Genomic DNA, 18,351 nt, shown 5'->3' with positions numbered 1-18,351 from the left:
GGGGGGGATGAATGAGATCTTTGAGGCCCTGCCAACTCCCTGATAGAAGCGCAACAGCCGACCACAACCCCATCTCGCGGCACGTCTCTCTCTGCCCAGACACCCACTGCAGACAGATGATACCTGTGATAGGTGCCACGATCGCTCGTCATGTGTCCGTGTCAGACACGGTCAGCAAAGCAAGCTGCCATTGGGGCGTACTGCTTACTTTCCTGTAGCCCCTGTCTAGTGTTGCGGTGGGGGGAAGTCACCCTTTCGCTTGAAGTATCTTGTTGCGAATTTGATACGCACTGGATTGTTTAGGGCTCCTGGAAACAGGAACAAGGTAGAGGCCAGAGCCCAGACGGACAGCCGTGCGTCTTGAATACGAGCCAACAGTAGTGATGTAGCCGTTAGAAAGTTGACATAAAAACGCCCCGCATCTAACACCCGGATATCTGACATTTCGAGGTTTGCTGTAAGAATAGACCGGGCGGGGTCATGATGATCAGAAAATAAGCGCCGGCAACCTTTGCCAGATGTGAGATATTGCTACCTGGCCCAGCAGGTTTGGCGATGGCTGAAATCATCTTACGTGCGTGAGGATCTGTGCTCAAACCTTTCGCCATACATCCTTATATCTCGCCCACTCTCGGAAACCTGCTCACGGATGTTAGTCTGTTGCTGAAGGAAGCCAGCGCTTGTCCTTACCGAGAGACTGAAAGCCGGCATTCCCTCCCTTTACAGCGTCGATAAACATTTGTCGCATGCCTCGCTCAGCCAGCATCTTGACACAGGTATCGAGCAAGCGAATCATGACCGAATCTCGGCTGTTTACCATCTCACGGTTGTCGTCTAGGAGAAGCGTGAGCTGTTGTCACCACGAAATGGTGCTTTTGACACCACGAACCTGTAATGCAAATGCATGTTACACCACCAACGTCCATGCCAATTGTCTTGGCCCATGGTAGGTCTTCGTCAATTGGGCTTCCAGAGTTGGGGATGTAAGTCAGAGCGATAGCCACAATGGTTTCACCCTCCAAGCCGATGATGACGTCTTCAATGTGAGGAGTGCCGTCCAGTCTGGCGTATTGATCGTACCATCCCATATTGCCCTTCCGTATTGCGTCTCGATCCACGATTTCTAAAACCGGGTGAAATTCCATGAAATCACACCGCCGAAATGTCAACCCTGCTGATGAAAGACTCGTCACTGGCATGTCTTCAAATCTGAGCAACCAGTCTGAAGCCTCAATACCCTGGTCAGGATGGTTGCCGTTCATCTGCCAGTCTCGACGTCCAAACCACTCTTTTGCGAACGAATCAGACGGTACACCATAGAGCAGCCGTGGAAAAGCCGACCCAAGCTGTAGTCGCCTGACACCTCGGGTTCTCTGTAGTTGTTTCAGTGCATAGTTGTGAAGGCTCAAGCCAATACCTCGCCCTCGATAAGCGCCTTTTACCAGTAGCATCGCCAAGGAGCCTAGCAGACTTTCCTGATCGCTGTCCGTATACGTGGTGTACGTTGCGCAGAATCCGATAATCTGTTTTGTATTCGGTTCCCGAACGATGTAATTCATAGCGTACCCATCTCGTCGAAGCAGCAGGACAAGCGCGAATTGTGGAAGATGGTATTTCGGTGGCAAACACTCGGTCCAAAGTTGGTGTATTGGTGCCATATCTTGGCCACACACCTCCACAGGCCAATGCCGCGGTGCAATGACGAGGTTTTGTACGGGAACGGCGTTTATGGGCTGTGGCCGATATTCACCGAACATGATAGAGGCGGCCGTCTCAAGCTCCGACGGCGTGTATCCTGCAATCTGCACAATGGTGGGGAACTTCTCGTCGGGTATGTCCTGGGCTTGGAGTTCGCAACATGCCACCAGAATTTGTGGTCGTTCGTTGGCCAAAGTCCGCGCAGTTTCTGCCATCTCGAGTTGAGAGACATCACCATCCACAGGGGGCCCAGAAACGACAAAGACGACTGCCTTCGCTCTTCTGATGAATTCTGAGTGAATCTTATTGATGCCGCCTCGTTTTGTGTAAGGCACATGGCGGATCAGGGCATGTCGGGAGGCGATGGCACGGCCAAGTGGTTCGAATGGATCTCGGTCGTTTTCGGCGTGTCTGTTGTAGGGAACAACAACGGGCGTAAGAAGCACGATTATGTCGTCTTCTGCGAGGATATTTCTAAGCGGAACGCAGTCCTGCCGGTCCCGTAGCAACATTGGTGAAGTTTCTTGGGTAGGCTTGGGGCTATCCCTAGGCCCTACAAGGCGGTCGATCTGCATTTCCGGAGAATATCTCATGACGCGTACGGTTGAGCACAGTCGACTGTCAGCTCATCCCTGTGAAAGTTAGTGTAAGGTTACACAATGGTCCACAACCGTATTGTAATATGAGTAAGCTTGAATAACTCCGCAGAAGTTGAACTAACCTATTTGATGGACGAGGGGATGCCATGCACGGCATGAGAAGATCACAATGGCGGAGTTCTAGCTGACTGAACCCGAATAAGTCGTGTGTAAAAGCAGTCTGTGCTAAGACGAGAGACAGTCAGGTCAGTTTGAGTTTACCTGGTTCTGAATGGCAGGTATGTTAAGCGAGTTGATGGGACAACTCCTTCGGCCTTCGGGTGGTTTCGGTTTGTGTGCGGTGTAAGTACGGTGAATGCCCACCACGAGGTGCTCAGGAAAGGGGCCAGCTGCTAGCGCTGTCAAGGGCGTTGACTGAATTATAAGGGAAACAGAGCGTCGTCGCGAGCTGGGAACGGTTGAAGCCGCGAAGGGCCCCTGTCGATGATTGACAAAATTTCAAAGAATTCTCTGCCAACGCTCGCGGACGGCCTTTCCAGGGGATCTCGAAGTGGGCCCAAGAAGCAATCGAATCCGCAAAAGAGCGTTTGCAGAATAGAGACGGAAGCTTGAGGGATTATCAAGTCTTAATGTTAGCAATTGCATCTTCGCAAAGGGGCGGGATGGTTACACACACCTTGATCGGCCAGTAGGAGAGCAGAATCCGAGAAAGTAGTACCCTTGGGGAGACCTTTATCCTGATATGTGTGGGAAGAAGGATGCATAAGGGCCGCAAAGAGTGGGGTGTGTACGAGAGTGTAACCAGCCGACCGAGCAGGGCCGGCAAGCCAACCGTGTAGACAAGATGGGACGGGCACTGATGAACAGCACAGAGGGAGAGAGTCTCGCAAAAAGATGCATATATAAAATCAGGGCTGCATAAATCTAGTGTTCAAACACGATTGTCAAAACAAGGTCGTGTGGGCGTTGGTATGACAAAACGGAAGAGAGCGCGGCTAATGTCCAAAGGCCTCCACGCTTCATGCGGCGGGTGGTGGGTCTTGGTCACAATGAATCAATCAATGAACGGCGCCGTGGTTCCTGGTCTGGGGGCATCTGACTGATGCAATGACAAGTTGGTTGTGTGTGCGTACGAATATGCGTGTAGGAAGAGAGTGTGTGTACCCATGGATGGCATGAGGATGAAGAGGTGGTGGGAAGGATGGATGGCTAGACGGATGGACCCCAATGCAACCGGCGCGGTGCGGAGCGGCAATAGGTCCGTTTGCTAGGGTCAGAGGATAACGGAACAGTAAGGAACGGATTACCTTGGACATGCTGACCACCAGACAAACCATGCAGCAACAGCTTAGCAACACGAGGGGGCTCGAGTAGGTTACACAACGCTTCTGCAGACGAAATTGACTCCGGCTTAAGGTGAGATGGGAAGGTAGGTAAAGCAGCAGCTTGCGCAGAGCGGCCGAACGTGACACAGAGCCAAGAAGATGACAGGCAACCGAGGCCGGAGCTTATGACACTTGTTGCTGAACTAGCTCGAGAACCCCCACGAGTGGTAGAGCAGGACAGTTGAAGAGTTGAGTGAAAGTGAGAACAGAAGGTGACTGCTCTATTCGGGCATAAGAAGCGGGCACTTGAGGCACGAGGTCCGTCATGGAACATCATCCACAGCCACGGCTTTGGAGCTCCAGGTGACAAATCGCCGGGGGTATGTCGACTGGGTGTGGGAGAGCAGGAAAAAAAAGATTGCCGGGTCAACTCCGTCAGACCAGGCTGTTGGTGGTGCTGGTCGGGGTGTTGAAAATAGGGTTTACCGGGAGAATCCTGCCGATGAAAAAAGGAGAGGGAAAAGTCGGCAAAACAGGGGCAAGATGTCAATTCTCAGTCGGGCGTCTCTCGGCTGTGGAGACGTCGGGCCGCGAACAATGGCATAAAACGTTGGACCCCGGCGAGTATTCGTACGAGACGAGAATTGTTAGCGTCTTGAGGCCAGTTCGAGTCGATCGCGGTGGCGATAGGTGAGGACGAATACAGGAAATGTTGAACATTTTTGACAGCTTGCTTACACCACATGGCCGTCCAATGGCAATGCTTGTAAAAGATGGACGCGACCTAGAAGAGACAACAAGAAAGAATTAGATGCGGGTTTCCTGGTCATTATGGCAGGTACCTAGAGAAAAAGAGAAAAGCCGCAGATGCGGTCAGAAGCATACATCATCTTGCTGCGTATAGTGGAGGCGCAGAGAAAGGTGGTTTGTTGTCATGGGTTGAAGTGGTCGAAGGATTCTAGCGATGCATCTGTGTAGCATGCCTGTGAAACAATGAGGTCAGGCCGGACGGTGAGCTGAAGCCATCTGGGATCAGCCATCATTGCTAACAATAGACAGCTTTGTCTTGTCGATGTGTACGTTGGCGTCTGATGCGCAACATGCATCTCGCGGGTGACGGATGGCGGCCGATAATCATCGTGTCCTGGTGATGGATGGTAGGTACGAAAAGAAGTCGACGGACCGGAAGATGACGATGGAAGTTCTGGGGGTGCGGGCTGAGGTGCGGAACGGGGCCATCAGAGCGCACGGCCGCACGGCGTACGCAGTAAGCAGGTAAGACCCATGGACCCATAATTCTTCCCAGGTGAGGTATCCGTATTAGGTTGTCCTCACAGCTCCTTCCAACCTCTCACAGTGACGCTCATGTTGACTGCTGTTGGCAATGGAACTTCCTCGTAGAGAACTAGTTTCTCTTCTCGCTACTCTGTACTCGCCAGGCTGACAACCTGCGCCTAATAGTTCGTTCTTCCTTGTTCGTGACCCGCTCTGTGCAACACGAAGTGAGGCCACGGATGGGCCCTTCCCTCCTGTTCTAGTCGCCATGCAGCTCGCGCCAGTGCGGTGCTCCTCACCTCATCTAAGACAATGAGAGGTGTTCATCATCACCCTATGAGAATGAACCACTTCAACATATCTCATTTCGATTGTCCATCGAATCGGTGTAAAGGTCTGTCGAATACTTGCTATTACTCCGCCTTTCAAATGGCGGCATCTGGAATCCAAAATTGCCGGTGCGCCTCGCCTCACATCTCACAAAACTCCGACTTGGACCCCAAACTCATGGCCATGGCCGAAGCTGCATGGATAAGTCCGGGCAAATGAAAGCTTTTCATGGCAGCCAAGACGGCTTGCACGCCGCTTACACACTTGGGGTCGAACCGATGAGACCGGTGAGCCGTTCCGTGTCAATCTTGCCCTAGGTAGTTACAGTTACCCTACCATCTCTTTTCCTGCAGCTCATCATGACTATCTTCTTACTCCATACATGATCTCTTTCAGTGAGCCGCAGTCAGCCAAACGCACAGATCGGGCATGATGTGACATGCGACTGCAATCATCAAAACATGGTCAGATTCTCGGATCATGGCTTGTGTTACCCTTCATCCCCGGAAATCGAGGCCGTTGCTGTGATCTGCCAAGAACATTCATCACCCACCCACATGTCCTTCACCGAGGCCCGTTCTCATTGGCACCTCCCAATTTCGTGTGCTCCAGCGTCGCTTTTCCCTCATTTTTTCCCTGACCTTACCGGTGACCGAGGAGCCCCCACATCTTCGACTCGAGTTCCACATGAGTGGGTCACTTCTGACCAGTCATGTCTTGCAAAAAGACAAGGTGTGGTGTGTGCGCCGCCTTTTCTGCCCGGTCTAAACGCGCTCACCTTGGGCACACGACGCGTGCCACTGTCCGACAACCGCGACCGGGGGACCACCTCACACAACAACCCGGCCGTCACAGTCCAGCTTACGGATACACAGCCCCGGCATCAATGGTGACCAGCGCTCACTAGCTTAGGCTCCATCTAGTATCGGAGACTGCGAGAGCGGAAAATTGGGCAAGATGGCTTCCGCCGACGACATGTCTGTGGATGGAGATGACAACGTGGATCTTCTAGTAGAAGACATCGTCGGGGGTGAGTGGAAAGTTCTCCTGAATCAATAAGCCATTACCATACTAATTTTGACGAATTTCCCAGCTTCAAAGCTACCAACCAAGAAGCGAGCCACGAATATCAGACCTACCATTGATCGGCTTGCTTCAGCTGCCTACGTGAAGGGCCTACTGCCCGAACCTTTGACTGAACTCATTGATCTCATCACGAGGCCAAGCTGCCTTGACCAAGGCGGGTTGAACATTCTGGTGAAGAACTTGTACCCTGCAGAGCGCCTGTCCGACGACCTTGTTCTGAGGGTGGTGGGATGCCTGGGTCATGGCGAACTGAAGCCCTCCCTGGTGCTGCAGTCAAATTTGCTGAAATGGCTGATCATGGTGTATCACGTTCTGGAGAGGCCCGCAGTTCTATCGCAGGCGTACGCTGTTCTCTTCAACCTCCTTGACACCGCTGCTATCAGGTTAGTATCTCCTTGGCTTCGTGTTTATAGACAAATTGAATACTGACAGCATATAGACCACAGCTCTGTCACCTACTTGCTTTAATTACTCGCAGAAAACATGTCCGGCCGTTCAGAATCCAGGCAGTGTACGTACACATTCAGCATACCAGTTATTTTGGACATCACTAACTGCATGTCTCAGTCTCAACCTTTCTAGGAACACCGGCAACGACCCAGCATTAACCGGCCTCCTCCGAGTGTTCAAAGACTACTACCCGGAAATTATTGTCGGCGATGCCGTAAGAGGCAAGGCATCTGCCTTCAAGGTGATTATTTCGGTCAAAGCTAAAAGGCGCGATCTGACATCTACAGCATCCTGACATTGAATGGCGCGAGAGGTTGGACCAAATTCAGAGGGATCACTCTCAACGCACCGCCGAGGTCACTAGCCAACCTCGCAACGGCTTCAGCGTCAATCATCAGGCTTTGAGGGCTCGTAGTGGCAAGGGCGCCCATGTCCCTTCGGTCCATACATCAGAGGCCAATGAGGTGAGCGCCCATCATAAACAATACCGTCGTAAGATTTGTATCTGACTGAACGACACAGAACTCGGTTACAGTTGAAGAGATCGACAGCGCCGACCGACTCGCCCGGAGCATCGAGAAGATTGAGCTCCCAAATCAACTTGCCGCTGTGTTGGCAGATCCTCTTCTACAGAAGTTCATGGCCCTAAAGAAGGACGATGACGCGTCGAGGCGCGTGGTTCATTGGATCGATGCCGTCCTCGAGGACGTTCTGAATGGAAACGCCGACGAGAAGCTATTCCAGGAGACGATGGAAATTTTAGAGGACTATGTGACTCGGGTCAAAGTAAGTTTCGGCCAACTTACGGGGACAAACCAGCTAATCGTGCAGGAAACCCCGGTCGTCATCTTGAATTTCTTCGCCAAACTGTTCACTACCTGGAACGGCGTAGACGCTCGAGATCCCATTTTCAACATTCTTTCCTACTCTCCGCTCGCACCATTTGAAGGTAAGCTCATGGCAACAGAACAACTGAGTTGTAGCTGATTGCAGTAGAATTAAGCAAATTCGTCTTCAAGCCACTGGAGAGATGCCTCCCCTCAACGCCCGACTCCCAGCTCGCCCTTCTAAAGCTGTACCAAAACCTCATCCGCCACTGGTCTTTCGTCCTCCGCTCAGTCGACACGACCCCAGCAAACGTCCCTGTGGACGCCTTACATCAAATGCTAGACCACGCGAGCACCACCGCCCTGAACCTAGCCCAAGCATCCCCAAGCATCGCTGTCCACGGCACCATCCTGGACCTCTACGAGGAAGCCGCCGCCAGCATCTCCGATCCCGCCCTGCAACACTTACTACGCATCTCCAACCCGGCCGCGGAACTCCCATATCTCATATTCTTCAGCCACTCTCTCGCCAACGTGTCGCGCCTATGCGCCTTCCTCGCGGTGTACAAGAAGGGATTCGAGAACGCCATGAAAATGGGCCGTCGATCGGCCGCGTACGATTATGAGCCCAGCTACGTGAACCGCTTCAACGGCTTTTTGATGGACATTTGCAACTGCCTATGGCGTGGGAAGGCGTTCAACGACGCGGACAAGAACGCCATCGGGTGCCTCACCGCGCGGCCCGTCGTACTTCGCTTGCAGCGCTACATCGAGGATCTGGATGCGGATCTCGAGCTACCCACTCTGTTTGGCTTTTCCTACTCGCCGTTGTTGAGTCTGCAGGCCATTCGGTGTATCCGACAGCGTGAAGATGACGCGCTGGAGGAGGACGAAGACGCCATTGCCACGAGGCATGCAGGCCCTGTGACGGCGAACAGTCTGGCAAGATTGGCTGATGCGCGAGGTATCCGCGTAACGTGGTCCGAATACCGAAGCTACGTGCTGCATGCGCTGGACGCCCAGGGGCTAGGAGGAATATCGGAACTCATGAGGAACACTATGAAGGTTCTCATGACCTCCCAGCCCGGGAAGTAATCTCAGATCCTGAGGTCAAGGTAGCGGGGAATAGGATGGCAACATTGGCAGTATCCAGGGGGAGATAGAGTTGTGATACCCACTGCGAGCGACTCGCAGCATCAATATTTATATATATTCTTCTGACCAAGTTTTGTTCAGCATGTAACGTCTGTCTAGTTGAGTCGACAGAAATCTTCCGCCCCAGATATAAAGCCCTCTTGCGGTTGAAGACACAGGGTATCAAGAGCCATGAAATCCTAGTAGAAAACCCGGGTATGCCGTTGTTGAACAAGTATGCAACCAAACGCCGTCGGGCGGGCAAGTTGAGTATGCCCCCCTTTTCTTTTCGTAGCCCTCTCTCTTTCATGCATAGTTTCGTCCTCCATCTCCATGGTGTAGTTGATAAAACACCGAATTCAAGTGACCGCCCCAGTCGTCACAGTGTTGAAAACCAAATACAAACGCCCATCATAATGCAGTTGAGTGCCATATGCGCCGTAATCCCCAGACCCACATTGTTGAACACGGAAAAAACCTCCCTCTTCCAAACACCCATAAAAGCAAGCTTATTTCTTGCCGGACTCGTCACCGTAGCCCCCGTAACCGCCAGCATCGTACGTCTTCCCCTCAGGCGCAACCCTGCCCTGCGAACGCGGGCCACGGTCCTTCAAATCCTTCCTCAACCACCCCAGCACCAGCTCGCCGAGCGTGCTGTTCCCGCTGCGCCCGTCGAGGCCGTCGAGGAACTTATCGGCCGTGGCCCACTCCCTGACGGTGCCCAAATGCATGTGCACCAGGTGCGTGGGCCAGCCGGCGAGGTTGTCCAGGATGTGCGTGGCATACACGATGGTACACTCGCGGATCTCCGTCTCGCGCCTCAGCCAACCCAGGAACTCGGCGCGGCTCAGCACGTCCAGGTCGACCGTGATCTCGTCCAGCAGCAGGATGGTCCATGGCCGGATCAGGCCCATGGCGAGCTGGACGCGGCGGCGCTCGCCGTCGGAGACGGCGTGCATGCGCCAGGCGGTGTCGATGTCGAGGACGGAGACGAGCTCGTCGCGGCGCTCCGGGTAGGCGTCGCCGCCGACGCTGCGGAGCAGCTCGACGACGCCGATGTCGGTGCGCACGATGGGGTTGAGAACCCACTCCAGGCCGAGGTAGGTGACGCCCTCGAGGCCCTCCTTGAAGGGGTCGACGCCGCCGATGGTGATGCCGCCCTGGGGCGAGAGGCGTTTGCCGGCGAGGAGGCGGAGGATGGTGGTCTTGCCGGCGCCGTTGGCGCCGATGAGAAGGGTGCGCGAGCGCGACGGGAGCGAGAGGGAGATGTTTTCGAGGCCCGAGGTGGAGCCCGGGAAGTTGTAGTTGAGGTTGTTCACCTCGATCGTTGGGGACTTTTGGGAGGACATTGTGGGCGACGTGGTGGATGAATGCTGTGTGGACGAGAAGCGGGTGAAGGGAACGGTGAAAGAAGGGAGGAAAGGGATGGAGGGAAACGAAAATACAGATGTTGAAAATTTTATGAGAAAAGGCTCACAATCTCACCGCCCTAAACTGAAGGCGTCATGACCCGGCGGGATTCCAAGTGGGATGGCCTGAGCTAAGGTAGGTACTCCGAGCTAATCCCGCTCTTGTCGGTGCAGCAATCATGGCCCCTCCATTCCCAAGCAACCCCGCCGTGGCTGGACCGCTCCAGGGGCCCGGGGGGGACCGACCTCCCGGGCCGCGTGAAAGCCACAGGGGGAAGACAGGACCCCTCCCCACATCCCATTTACGCCAAAATTCGCGACAACTCCAGCCCCCGACGCGTCTGGCATTGTGCAGCCTCAACTTCTGCTGCCATAAGCCATTGACATCCAGCAACAGCCACTCCCGCCTCAGAACCTCTTCGACAACTCATCCGCAGGACTGCAGATTCGGTTCGTCAAGATGGTCACCCTTGACGAGGTTACGGCCCTCCTGCAGAAGCCGACGTGAGTCTTCCATATGATACTTGCAAACAACCCCTGCACTGCATCTTCGCAGCAGACCAGATGCTAACAGCAACCCAGCGACGCAGCAGCAGCCTCATCGTCAACCCTCGTCCGCGCACCCTCTCACTATAAGCCTCTTCCCACCTTCACTCTCCCGAAAGAACGTTCCTACCAGCAGCAATATGCCGACGTCTACTTCCTCCGCCTCACCTCGATCCGTCCCGCAGTCGACGCCGTCGCCGCCGAAGCCTGGGACGGCACCATCATCGGCGGCGAAGAAGCCCGCCACGTCAACCGCGTCCTCGACGTCCGCCAGGGCGAGCTGTGCTGGGTCACCGGCACCGTCTACATCGACATGCCGCTGAAGCCCAACATCCTCGAGGACGTCTCCAAGGACGTACGTTCCTCTCCCACCGTCCTCCCTCGAGACGCTACCGTAGACTGACAAACACCCAGCGCTGGATCTCGGCCCCGATCTCCACGGACCGCTACTACTCCGACGACGCCGAAAAGGACCAGGTCATGCTCGAAGACGACTCGGGCCGCATCCGCCTCGTGGGCGACGTCCTGAAATCCATCCACCTCGTGACCGGCTGCATCGTCGGCGTCATGGGCACCGAGAACGCAAACGGCGAGCTCGAGGTCATCGACGTCAAGTTCCCGGACCTCGCCCCCCAGCCCTCGAGGTGGTCCCTGACCTCCCCTCCCTCAGAAGACCACGACATGACCGGCACGACGACGACGACGCCGACGCCCTCGCAGAAGCCCTCGTCCAAGATCGCCATCGTCTCGGGCCTCTCCTTCTCCGGCTCGGACGCATCCTACGCCCTCGAGCTCTCCCTCCTCCTCGAGTTCCTTCTCGGCGAGGCCCTCACCCCCGAGACCCAGTCCGAGCTCACAAACATCTCCCGCCTCGTCATCGCCGGCGACTCCATCTCCACGACGTCCCCGAACCCCGCCGACGCCGGCGCCACGAACGGCAACAAGAAGGCCGCGGTGAAGAAGTACGGCTACGACGCCAGCGCGTACAACCCCCTCCCCAGCCAGCTCTTCGACGAGTTCCTCGCCGACCTGCTCCCCTCAATGCCCGTCACCCTCATGCCCGGCGCCCAGGACCCCGCGAACGCGAGCTACCCCCAGCAGCCGATTCACTCGGCCATGTTCCCGCGCGCGAGGCCCTACGCCGCCGCGCCCGACGCCAAGGAGCCCGGCTGGCTCGACACCACGACGAACCCCTGGGAGGGCGAGATCGAGGGTTGGAGGGTGCTGGGGACGGGTGGTCAGAACGTTGACGACGTCTTCAAGTACGTCGACAGCGACGACAGGTTAGGCATGATGGAGGCCATGTGCAGGTGGCGGTGTAGCGCGCCGACTGCACCCGACACACTCTGTGAGTTCCAACAACACCAGGCCTTCTTCATGATCCCCATCTAACCATGTTCAGGGGCCTACCCGTTCCACGACGATGACCCGTTCGTCATGAAGAGCTCTCCCCATCTCTACTTCGTCGGCTGCCAGCCTGAGTTCTCGACAAAGGTCATCGAGGGCGCTGGGGGCGAGCAGGTCCGCTTGATCACTGTTCCTTCGTTTTCACAGACCAAGGAGATTGTGCTCGTTGATACGGAAACGCTGGAGACCTCCAAGGTCAAGATCTCGGCAATAGCATCATCATGAGGAAAACTGGACGGCACATGTTGAGCATAAGATGGTTATGATTTGATATACCCCTGAGCTATGAAGAAGGAGTTGCAATTCTATGAATGAAAAAAAGCATTAACGCCGTCTAAAACCTAGAATTCAATGAGCAAAATCCGCTGATGTGACGAAATTCCCCTAAATGACCTGTACTTGTTTGCCAGGCCTAGTGTAAGCAACTTATCTCAGGTGTCCTCAGGTCTGCTGAAACCGAGACTGCTCATTCCAATATCGCCCCCGTGACCCGTGACTGTAAACCCAAAATGCAAAATTCCAAGCGAACCTAGCTTCATGAAAGAGAAGCAAAGCAAACGAACGCCTCAGTTGTAGTCTTGCCCCCAAAGCCACTCAACGGCCTCCTCGTTTTCGCCCTCCTGCTCCGAGTCCTCTTCCTTCTCAGCTTTCTGGTTCTGCGCGTCCCAAAGCTTCTGGATTGAAGATCCGAGGTTGTCGAGCAGTCCCTGAGCAGCGCCAGCCTCCTCGCTCGTGTACTTTTGCATCGCTTCGTCGTCGTCGCGGAGAGGATGCTCGCCACGGCGGGCTCGTCGAACGTTGGCCGCATACTTCAGGTTAACCTTGATGCGCTCCTGGGTTTCGCTGCTGGTGTTCACGACGATCTCGATGAACTGACAGGGCAAGCCCCTCAACTCTTTCATGACCGGAGAGGATTTCTCAAAGAAGTTGAGGAAGGAGAGACCTCCGCTTTCCTTGTCGAGTCTCGGCGTGATCTCGACCTCGATGGTATGGATTCTGCACTTGATGGGCTTCAGATTGCGGAACACCGAAATGGCGTTGGCCATACTCTGCAAGTAGCCCTTCTCATACCGATTCGGCTCCGCAAGGATTTTGATGCGTCGAAACTTGTGACCGAAGCGCTTGATGTCGATCTCGACCTGGGGATCTCGGTTCGCTCCTGTGACTGGGACTTCTTCGTCGTACTCCGGATCGCTCTCACCATCGTACTCGACGAAGTGGTCGTCTGCAAGTCCATCTGGGTCATTGGACACGGGGACCGCTGCGGTCTCTCTCAGGAGATAGAGAAAGACGTTCTTTCCGTAGAGAACGTTGATGGCCTCATTTCTGACTTGGCGAGACACGCGCAAGATGGAGGTTTCGAGGCAAGGGCGGTTTCTCGGGTACAGCGTAGACCAGCCCTGTCGGACTTGTACCGGATCTCCAGCCACGAGAAGATGTCTGTAGATTTCCATCCTGATCTCAGCAGGGAACTTCATGAAGAAGATCTCGCCCGGGAGCGTGTCGTCGATGTCGGGGGTGGTACTGGTCTTCGCCCTTCTGGTTGTCGACCTGCGAGATTCTGGGACGGGTGTGGCGTCGTCGTCCTCACTGTCAGTCAAGAAGGGATGACAAGGACTGGCAGCTCTCTTTCCTTTGCGCCTGGCCTTGCCTTTGCCCTTTGCAATGCCAGAAGAACTCGGCCTGCCGGAGGCCTGCTCTGTGAATGAAGCCACAGGCTGGAAGAGAATGGGGGCTCCCCACGTGAGATGGGCGGTTGACTTCGCTGCAAAACCTGCTCCGTAATCTCGAGGTATGGGCATCTCGCGCGGAACGAAGTCATCATAAGACGGGACAGGTTTCCTACGTTTCTTGGCCGGCTTCTTAGTGCCTTCGTCGCTATCGTCATCAGCGACCTCAATGTTCCGCTTCTCGGCGAACTCGCGGACCGCATCTGGAAGCTTTCGCTTGGGAACAGTCTTTTCGGACGAGCGGCGCTTCTTGCCCTTAGATGAATTGGTCTTGGACTTCGGATTCACAAACTTCCCTGCTGACTTGGAGTTGCCTGGAGCCATGGTGAGGAATGTTCTTGAAGTAGCTGTGATATTTGTCAGTGTCTGGATTCCCCGATCTCCCTTCAGAACTTACCTCGGATGTGGAGATCTTTTATATTGTGTTGAGACTCTGGTATAGATCGTCAGCGCTGGTCTTCAGTCGCCCCGATGTGTGTCTTGATATTCAGGACTTGTTAGTGATGTGCGATATTGTTGAGAAGAATGACTGTTATGAATAAGCAAGCGAGTCTGTAAGCCAATATGGAAGCTGTCCTCAGATGTGATCTGGTGAAATTTGTCTCAATGTTGGTTCACTGAAGTGTCCAAAAGAACTGTTCTTGCCGCTTCTGAAGCAGAAGCCCAGCGAGAGGAGTCTGAATCCGCCAAGTCTGAGAAAGATATCAGCAAGAGAAAGAACAACCGGAAATTTTTCTCTGTGTGAACGGTTTTATTCCAAACCCCCTATTTGGAAAGTAGCCTCTCCGGCTGAATATTTCGTAGTGGAAGTAAGAACGTTTTCGTCGTTCTTGGTGAAAACGGCAGTTGGTTCCCAGAAGCAACTTCGAGGGACTGTAGTCTTGTTGCCTAAGTGTAGATAGCGGGCAAAGGTAGGTGTGTCTTGGAGATCGCACCGCGCTTGACTGATATTGAAAAGGGCAGGTGTTGCCACAGCTTGTAGACCTTGCGAGACCTGGAGATGGGTGAGTGAGAGAAGAACAGAGAGTTGTCGCTGCTGATCTGCCTTTTTAGGGAGAGGAAGTGGTCATCGGCCTGGGCAGGCGAAGTCAATGGCTTCGTGAAATACAAGAGAGGAAGGAGATGAGAAACTCGGCACAGGCGCTGGTGTTGGTCGGGGTATTTCCCTCCAAAATGGGTAGACCTATTGCGTGCTTTTGGAAGGAGCGATCAGTTGATGTCTCGTGATGGCCGACAGAGGACACGGAAAATTGCAACATCCACTAATTGAGAGTAAGATTGGTGAAGAGAATGGCTGAGTGGTCGAATCGCAGTTGAACGATATCGAAGGGATCAGCTGAGGAACTGAAATCGAGCAGATAGGGGTTTGGCAGTAGCGCCCAGCAATTTGAGCCTGCAATGCAAACAATGATCAGGTAGCTTGTCTGCGGCCGATCTTGGAAGGTGTTGCAGACTTGCTTTCGTGTCGGAGGTTCGATTCAAACGAAGTATTTCCCAGCGTTTGTCGTCGAACCAGGGGCAGAGTTGACAGTAGGTGATCTATAACAACCATAGCTTTAGACTGCACCCATCTACAGCCAGAAGATGACACATAGAGTACATATATTCTACACTTTTTAACAACATCCACACCCCGTCTTGCGATGGGTTTGATGCCCGCTGCACGATAATTTCCTGGCCTGCTTCGGCCAGGACCGCCTCTCGCCTCACTCCCCTCAAGATCTCCCCTACTTCCTGATAAGACCCTTGGCGTTGGAGTATCCCTTGATACGCTTGGTGTACTTCCACAGGTGCTTGTACTTCGGTCCCTGGCGCTTCGCCTCCCAACCACGCGCCTTCTTCGGCTGCTTGAGCGAGTACACGCGCGTCGGGCGGAACTCGATGTCCGCTCCCGGCATGCCCGCGCGCTCCATCACGCCGGCCGTATTCTCGTCCCATACGGTACGGAAGATGTTGAAGCCCACGGGGCTCAACTTGAACTTGTCACGGAACGACTTAAGCGAGAAGCCGTCGCGGCCCGAGTACAGCTCCTTCAGCTTAGAAGCGTCGAGGCGCTGGTCGCCCTGCTCGAGAATGAAGATGGACAATCGGTGGTACGGGCTGCCCTTTTGCGCGAAGGCGGGCAGGTAGGGGACGGCCAGTTGAGAGGGGTCGCGGAGCTTGGAGAGGGGGATCGAGGTGGCGGTCGGGGAGACGGGGACGTTGACGGCGAGGTAGTGGCAGCGCTTGCTGAAGTTATCCGTCTCGATCTGGGGAACGTCCGAGTCCATGATGACGATGGACACGAGGCGCTCGCCGGCGGTGAAGGGTGTCACGCGCAGCTTGGGGGGTACCTCGGTGACGTTGCTGGGGAGGACCTTGCCCGGAGGCACCTTGGAGCGGCGGAACCAGAGTTGAACATCGTAGGAGGGCGTCAGCTTGGGGAGGATGTCGGGGATGATGTTGAATTGCTCGATACGCTGCTCGGTCAGCTTCGCCTCGTAGCTGCGCCACTTGCGCTCGGCGAGGAAGCGGTAGATGGGCTTGCTCATGTCGCCTGTTTCACGTCTCGTCAGCACTCAATTCGTTCAACATGGGTCCAGCAATTGCCCGTGAATCGTACCGAGTCCGTCTTCAAACCTCCTCTTCACAGCCGGGTCATTGATATCCGCCAGAATCTTGAGCTCCTCAACATGCTTGCGCAGACTGCTCAGCTTCATCTGGCGCATCCTCTCTCCGCCCTTGATATCCTTCCCATCGAGACCCTCCAACTTCTTGATCTTGGCCGACTCGCGAACGATAGCAGCCAGCTTCTCCTCGCGGTCAGCCGCCAGAATCTTGCGCGCCTCCTGGAACGCCTGATACGGCAGCTGCTCGAAGGGGAGGTTTTGGCTCGTGCGAATGGCGTAACGGCGACGTCGCGAACCCACGGGCGGCGTTCCGGCTTTCCAGAGATCTTTCTCGGCCCAAGGCGCTACCGCTGTGTTCGGGTCCATCTCGAAGGGATCCGTCTCCTCGGGTCTTGTGTAGACCACCTTATGCACCTGCGCGGCGGGGGCCGGTGTCGTCGAGATGCTCCTTCGTATCGGCAGCGTTGTCGTGGTGGCGCCGTTGAGGCATCGCCGCAGCGGCCGGACGGCCTGCCTACACGACGATGACATTGTGTGGGCTGTGTAGGGGTGGGAAAGTGGGCGTGGATGGTGATATGTCCTCCCGCTCGATCGCCGAAGGAGGTTTTTCACCCAGAGCTTCACACGATCCAATGGCACACTGCGGGTCTCCATAATTATTTTTCCAATTGAAAGACGGAATATCCCGCCCCGGACAAGGGACGAAGCTCCCACCTCAGAAGTGCAAAAAGCGGTACGTACCTGCAATTAGCGCCACCTGATTGGCAGAGGCACACGACCGGACGGGCCAAATTTTCGTAGAGGGACTATCAATTGAATCTCCAAATCGTCGACGACCACATCGCGCCAACGAATCTGATCAACGAGATCCCGAGCCTCCTTTCCGTTGTGAAGCCGTAACAAGCACACAATGGCCGGCAAGGGAGTCAGGAGCCTCACCGAGGCCATGAGGGGCCTGGCCGTCTCATCGCAGACCTGCAGAGCGGCGAGACCAGCATCATTCCTCGGCTCATCCAACTTTACGAGGTCAATGGCCAGCGAGGCGCCATTGTCCAATATCACCACTTCCGTCAACCAGATTTGGACACCACGTAAGCTTCTCACCCTCGGAACACTCCCGCCTCACGAGACCAATTCGCTAACTGGTCCGCTCTCGCAGCCACAACCGTCCCGGTCACGATCCACGCCTTCCCGACCCTCGAGCCCCAATCCCTCGAGTCCTACTCGACGAAGCACCTCTACCTCCCCCTCCGCCGCGACCTCCTCCACCTCGCCGTCGTCTACGAGGGCGACAGCACCCGCCAGGGCACGGCCAGCACCAAGACCCGCTGGGAGGTCCGAGGCTCGCACCGCAAGGTGCACCGCCAAAAGGGCACCGGCAAGGCCCGCGTGGGAACCAAGCAGTCGCCGATCCGGCGCGGCGGAGGTGTCGCCCACGGCCCGAAGCCGCGCGACTTTTCGACCCGCCTGAACCGCAAGGTCTACGACGTGGCGTGGCGCACCGCGCTCAGCTACCGCTACCGCCGCGGCGAGCTCATCGTCTGCGAGGACGGCATGGAGCTGCCGCTGCCCCGCGTCGGGGGCTGGGGGTCCATGGACAAGTTTCTGAAGGAGCAGTTCCGCCGCAAGTGGATGATGCAGGTCCTCGACGCGAACCAGTGGGGCAAGGACTTCGGCAAGACGCTGGTGATCACGGCCGGCAAGAATTACAGGCTGGAGACGACGATGGCGACAGTGTACGACCAGGGAAGGCATCTCGAGGTCGACGACGTGGATGTTAAAGACCTGTTGGAGATGGGGCGCGTGGTTGTTGAGCGGTCGGCGTTGAGGGAGATGATTGAGGCGCACCAGAGCGATCTGGTCAGCAAGATCTTCGTCAATGGCCTCACGAGGAGGACCCCGACCATTGGTGAGCCGATATTGTGA

General features: G+C 55.4%; 7 protein-coding genes across 7 annotated transcripts; 3 read left to right on the top strand and 4 right to left on the bottom strand.

Annotated features, from left to right (window-relative positions):
* Positions 1-652: 652 nt before the first annotated feature.
* Positions 653-2,210, bottom strand: CkaCkLH20_07557 (acetyltransferase; the record flags this gene model as incomplete). Its single annotated transcript, XM_038890274.1, has 3 exons — positions 653-834; positions 890-1,094; positions 1,674-2,210. The coding sequence occupies 3 exons, from the start codon at positions 2,208-2,210 to the stop codon at positions 653-655; spliced, it is 924 nt and encodes a 307-aa protein (XP_038744324.1).
* Positions 2,211-6,184: 3,974 nt separating this feature from the next.
* On the top strand, positions 6,185-8,685 carry CkaCkLH20_07556 (uncharacterized protein; the record flags this gene model as incomplete). The annotated part of the gene is made up of 8 exons (XM_038890273.1): positions 6,185-6,257; positions 6,321-6,696; positions 6,753-6,824; positions 6,881-7,004; positions 7,051-7,227; positions 7,286-7,549; positions 7,595-7,712; positions 7,760-8,685. 8 exons carry the CDS (start codon positions 6,185-6,187, stop codon positions 8,683-8,685), a joined length of 2,130 nt encoding a protein of 709 aa, XP_038744323.1.
* A 548-nt stretch (positions 8,686-9,233) lies between these two features.
* CkaCkLH20_07555 (ABC transporter) lies at positions 9,234-10,073 on the bottom strand (the record flags this gene model as incomplete). The annotated part of the gene is made up of 1 exon (XM_038890272.1): positions 9,234-10,073. The coding sequence occupies one exon, from the start codon at positions 10,071-10,073 to the stop codon at positions 9,234-9,236; it is 840 nt and encodes a 279-aa protein (XP_038744322.1).
* Positions 10,074-10,593: 520 nt separating this feature from the next.
* CkaCkLH20_07554 (DNA polymerase alpha/epsilon subunit B) lies at positions 10,594-12,311 on the top strand (the record flags this gene model as incomplete). Its single annotated transcript, XM_038890271.1, has 4 exons — positions 10,594-10,637; positions 10,716-11,034; positions 11,094-12,027; positions 12,082-12,311. The coding sequence occupies 4 exons, from the start codon at positions 10,594-10,596 to the stop codon at positions 12,309-12,311; spliced, it is 1,527 nt and encodes a 508-aa protein (XP_038744321.1).
* A 341-nt stretch (positions 12,312-12,652) lies between these two features.
* On the bottom strand, positions 12,653-14,140 carry CkaCkLH20_07553 (uncharacterized protein; the record flags this gene model as incomplete). Its single annotated transcript, XM_038890270.1, has 1 exon — positions 12,653-14,140. One exon carries the CDS (start codon positions 14,138-14,140, stop codon positions 12,653-12,655), a length of 1,488 nt encoding a protein of 495 aa, XP_038744320.1.
* A 1,403-nt stretch (positions 14,141-15,543) lies between these two features.
* Positions 15,544-16,956, bottom strand: CkaCkLH20_07552 (phosphatidylethanolamine-binding protein; the record flags this gene model as incomplete). The annotated part of the gene is made up of 2 exons (XM_038890269.1): positions 15,544-16,352; positions 16,419-16,956. The coding sequence occupies 2 exons, from the start codon at positions 16,954-16,956 to the stop codon at positions 15,544-15,546; spliced, it is 1,347 nt and encodes a 448-aa protein (XP_038744319.1).
* A 379-nt stretch (positions 16,957-17,335) lies between these two features.
* Positions 17,336-18,351, top strand: CkaCkLH20_07551 (50s ribosomal protein l4; the record flags this gene model as incomplete). The annotated part of the gene is made up of 2 exons (XM_038890268.1): positions 17,336-17,516; positions 17,585-18,351. 2 exons carry the CDS (start codon positions 17,336-17,338, stop codon positions 18,349-18,351), a joined length of 948 nt encoding a protein of 315 aa, XP_038744318.1.

The sequence above is a fragment of the Colletotrichum karsti genome (genome assembly GCF_011947395.1).
Source record: "Colletotrichum karsti strain CkLH20 chromosome Unknown Scaffold24, whole genome shotgun sequence".
Lineage (NCBI taxonomy): Eukaryota > Fungi > Ascomycota > Sordariomycetes > Glomerellales > Glomerellaceae > Colletotrichum > Colletotrichum karsti.
The sequence above is the reverse complement of the archived record's forward strand: the minus strand, read 5'-3'. Positions and strand labels throughout refer to the sequence as shown.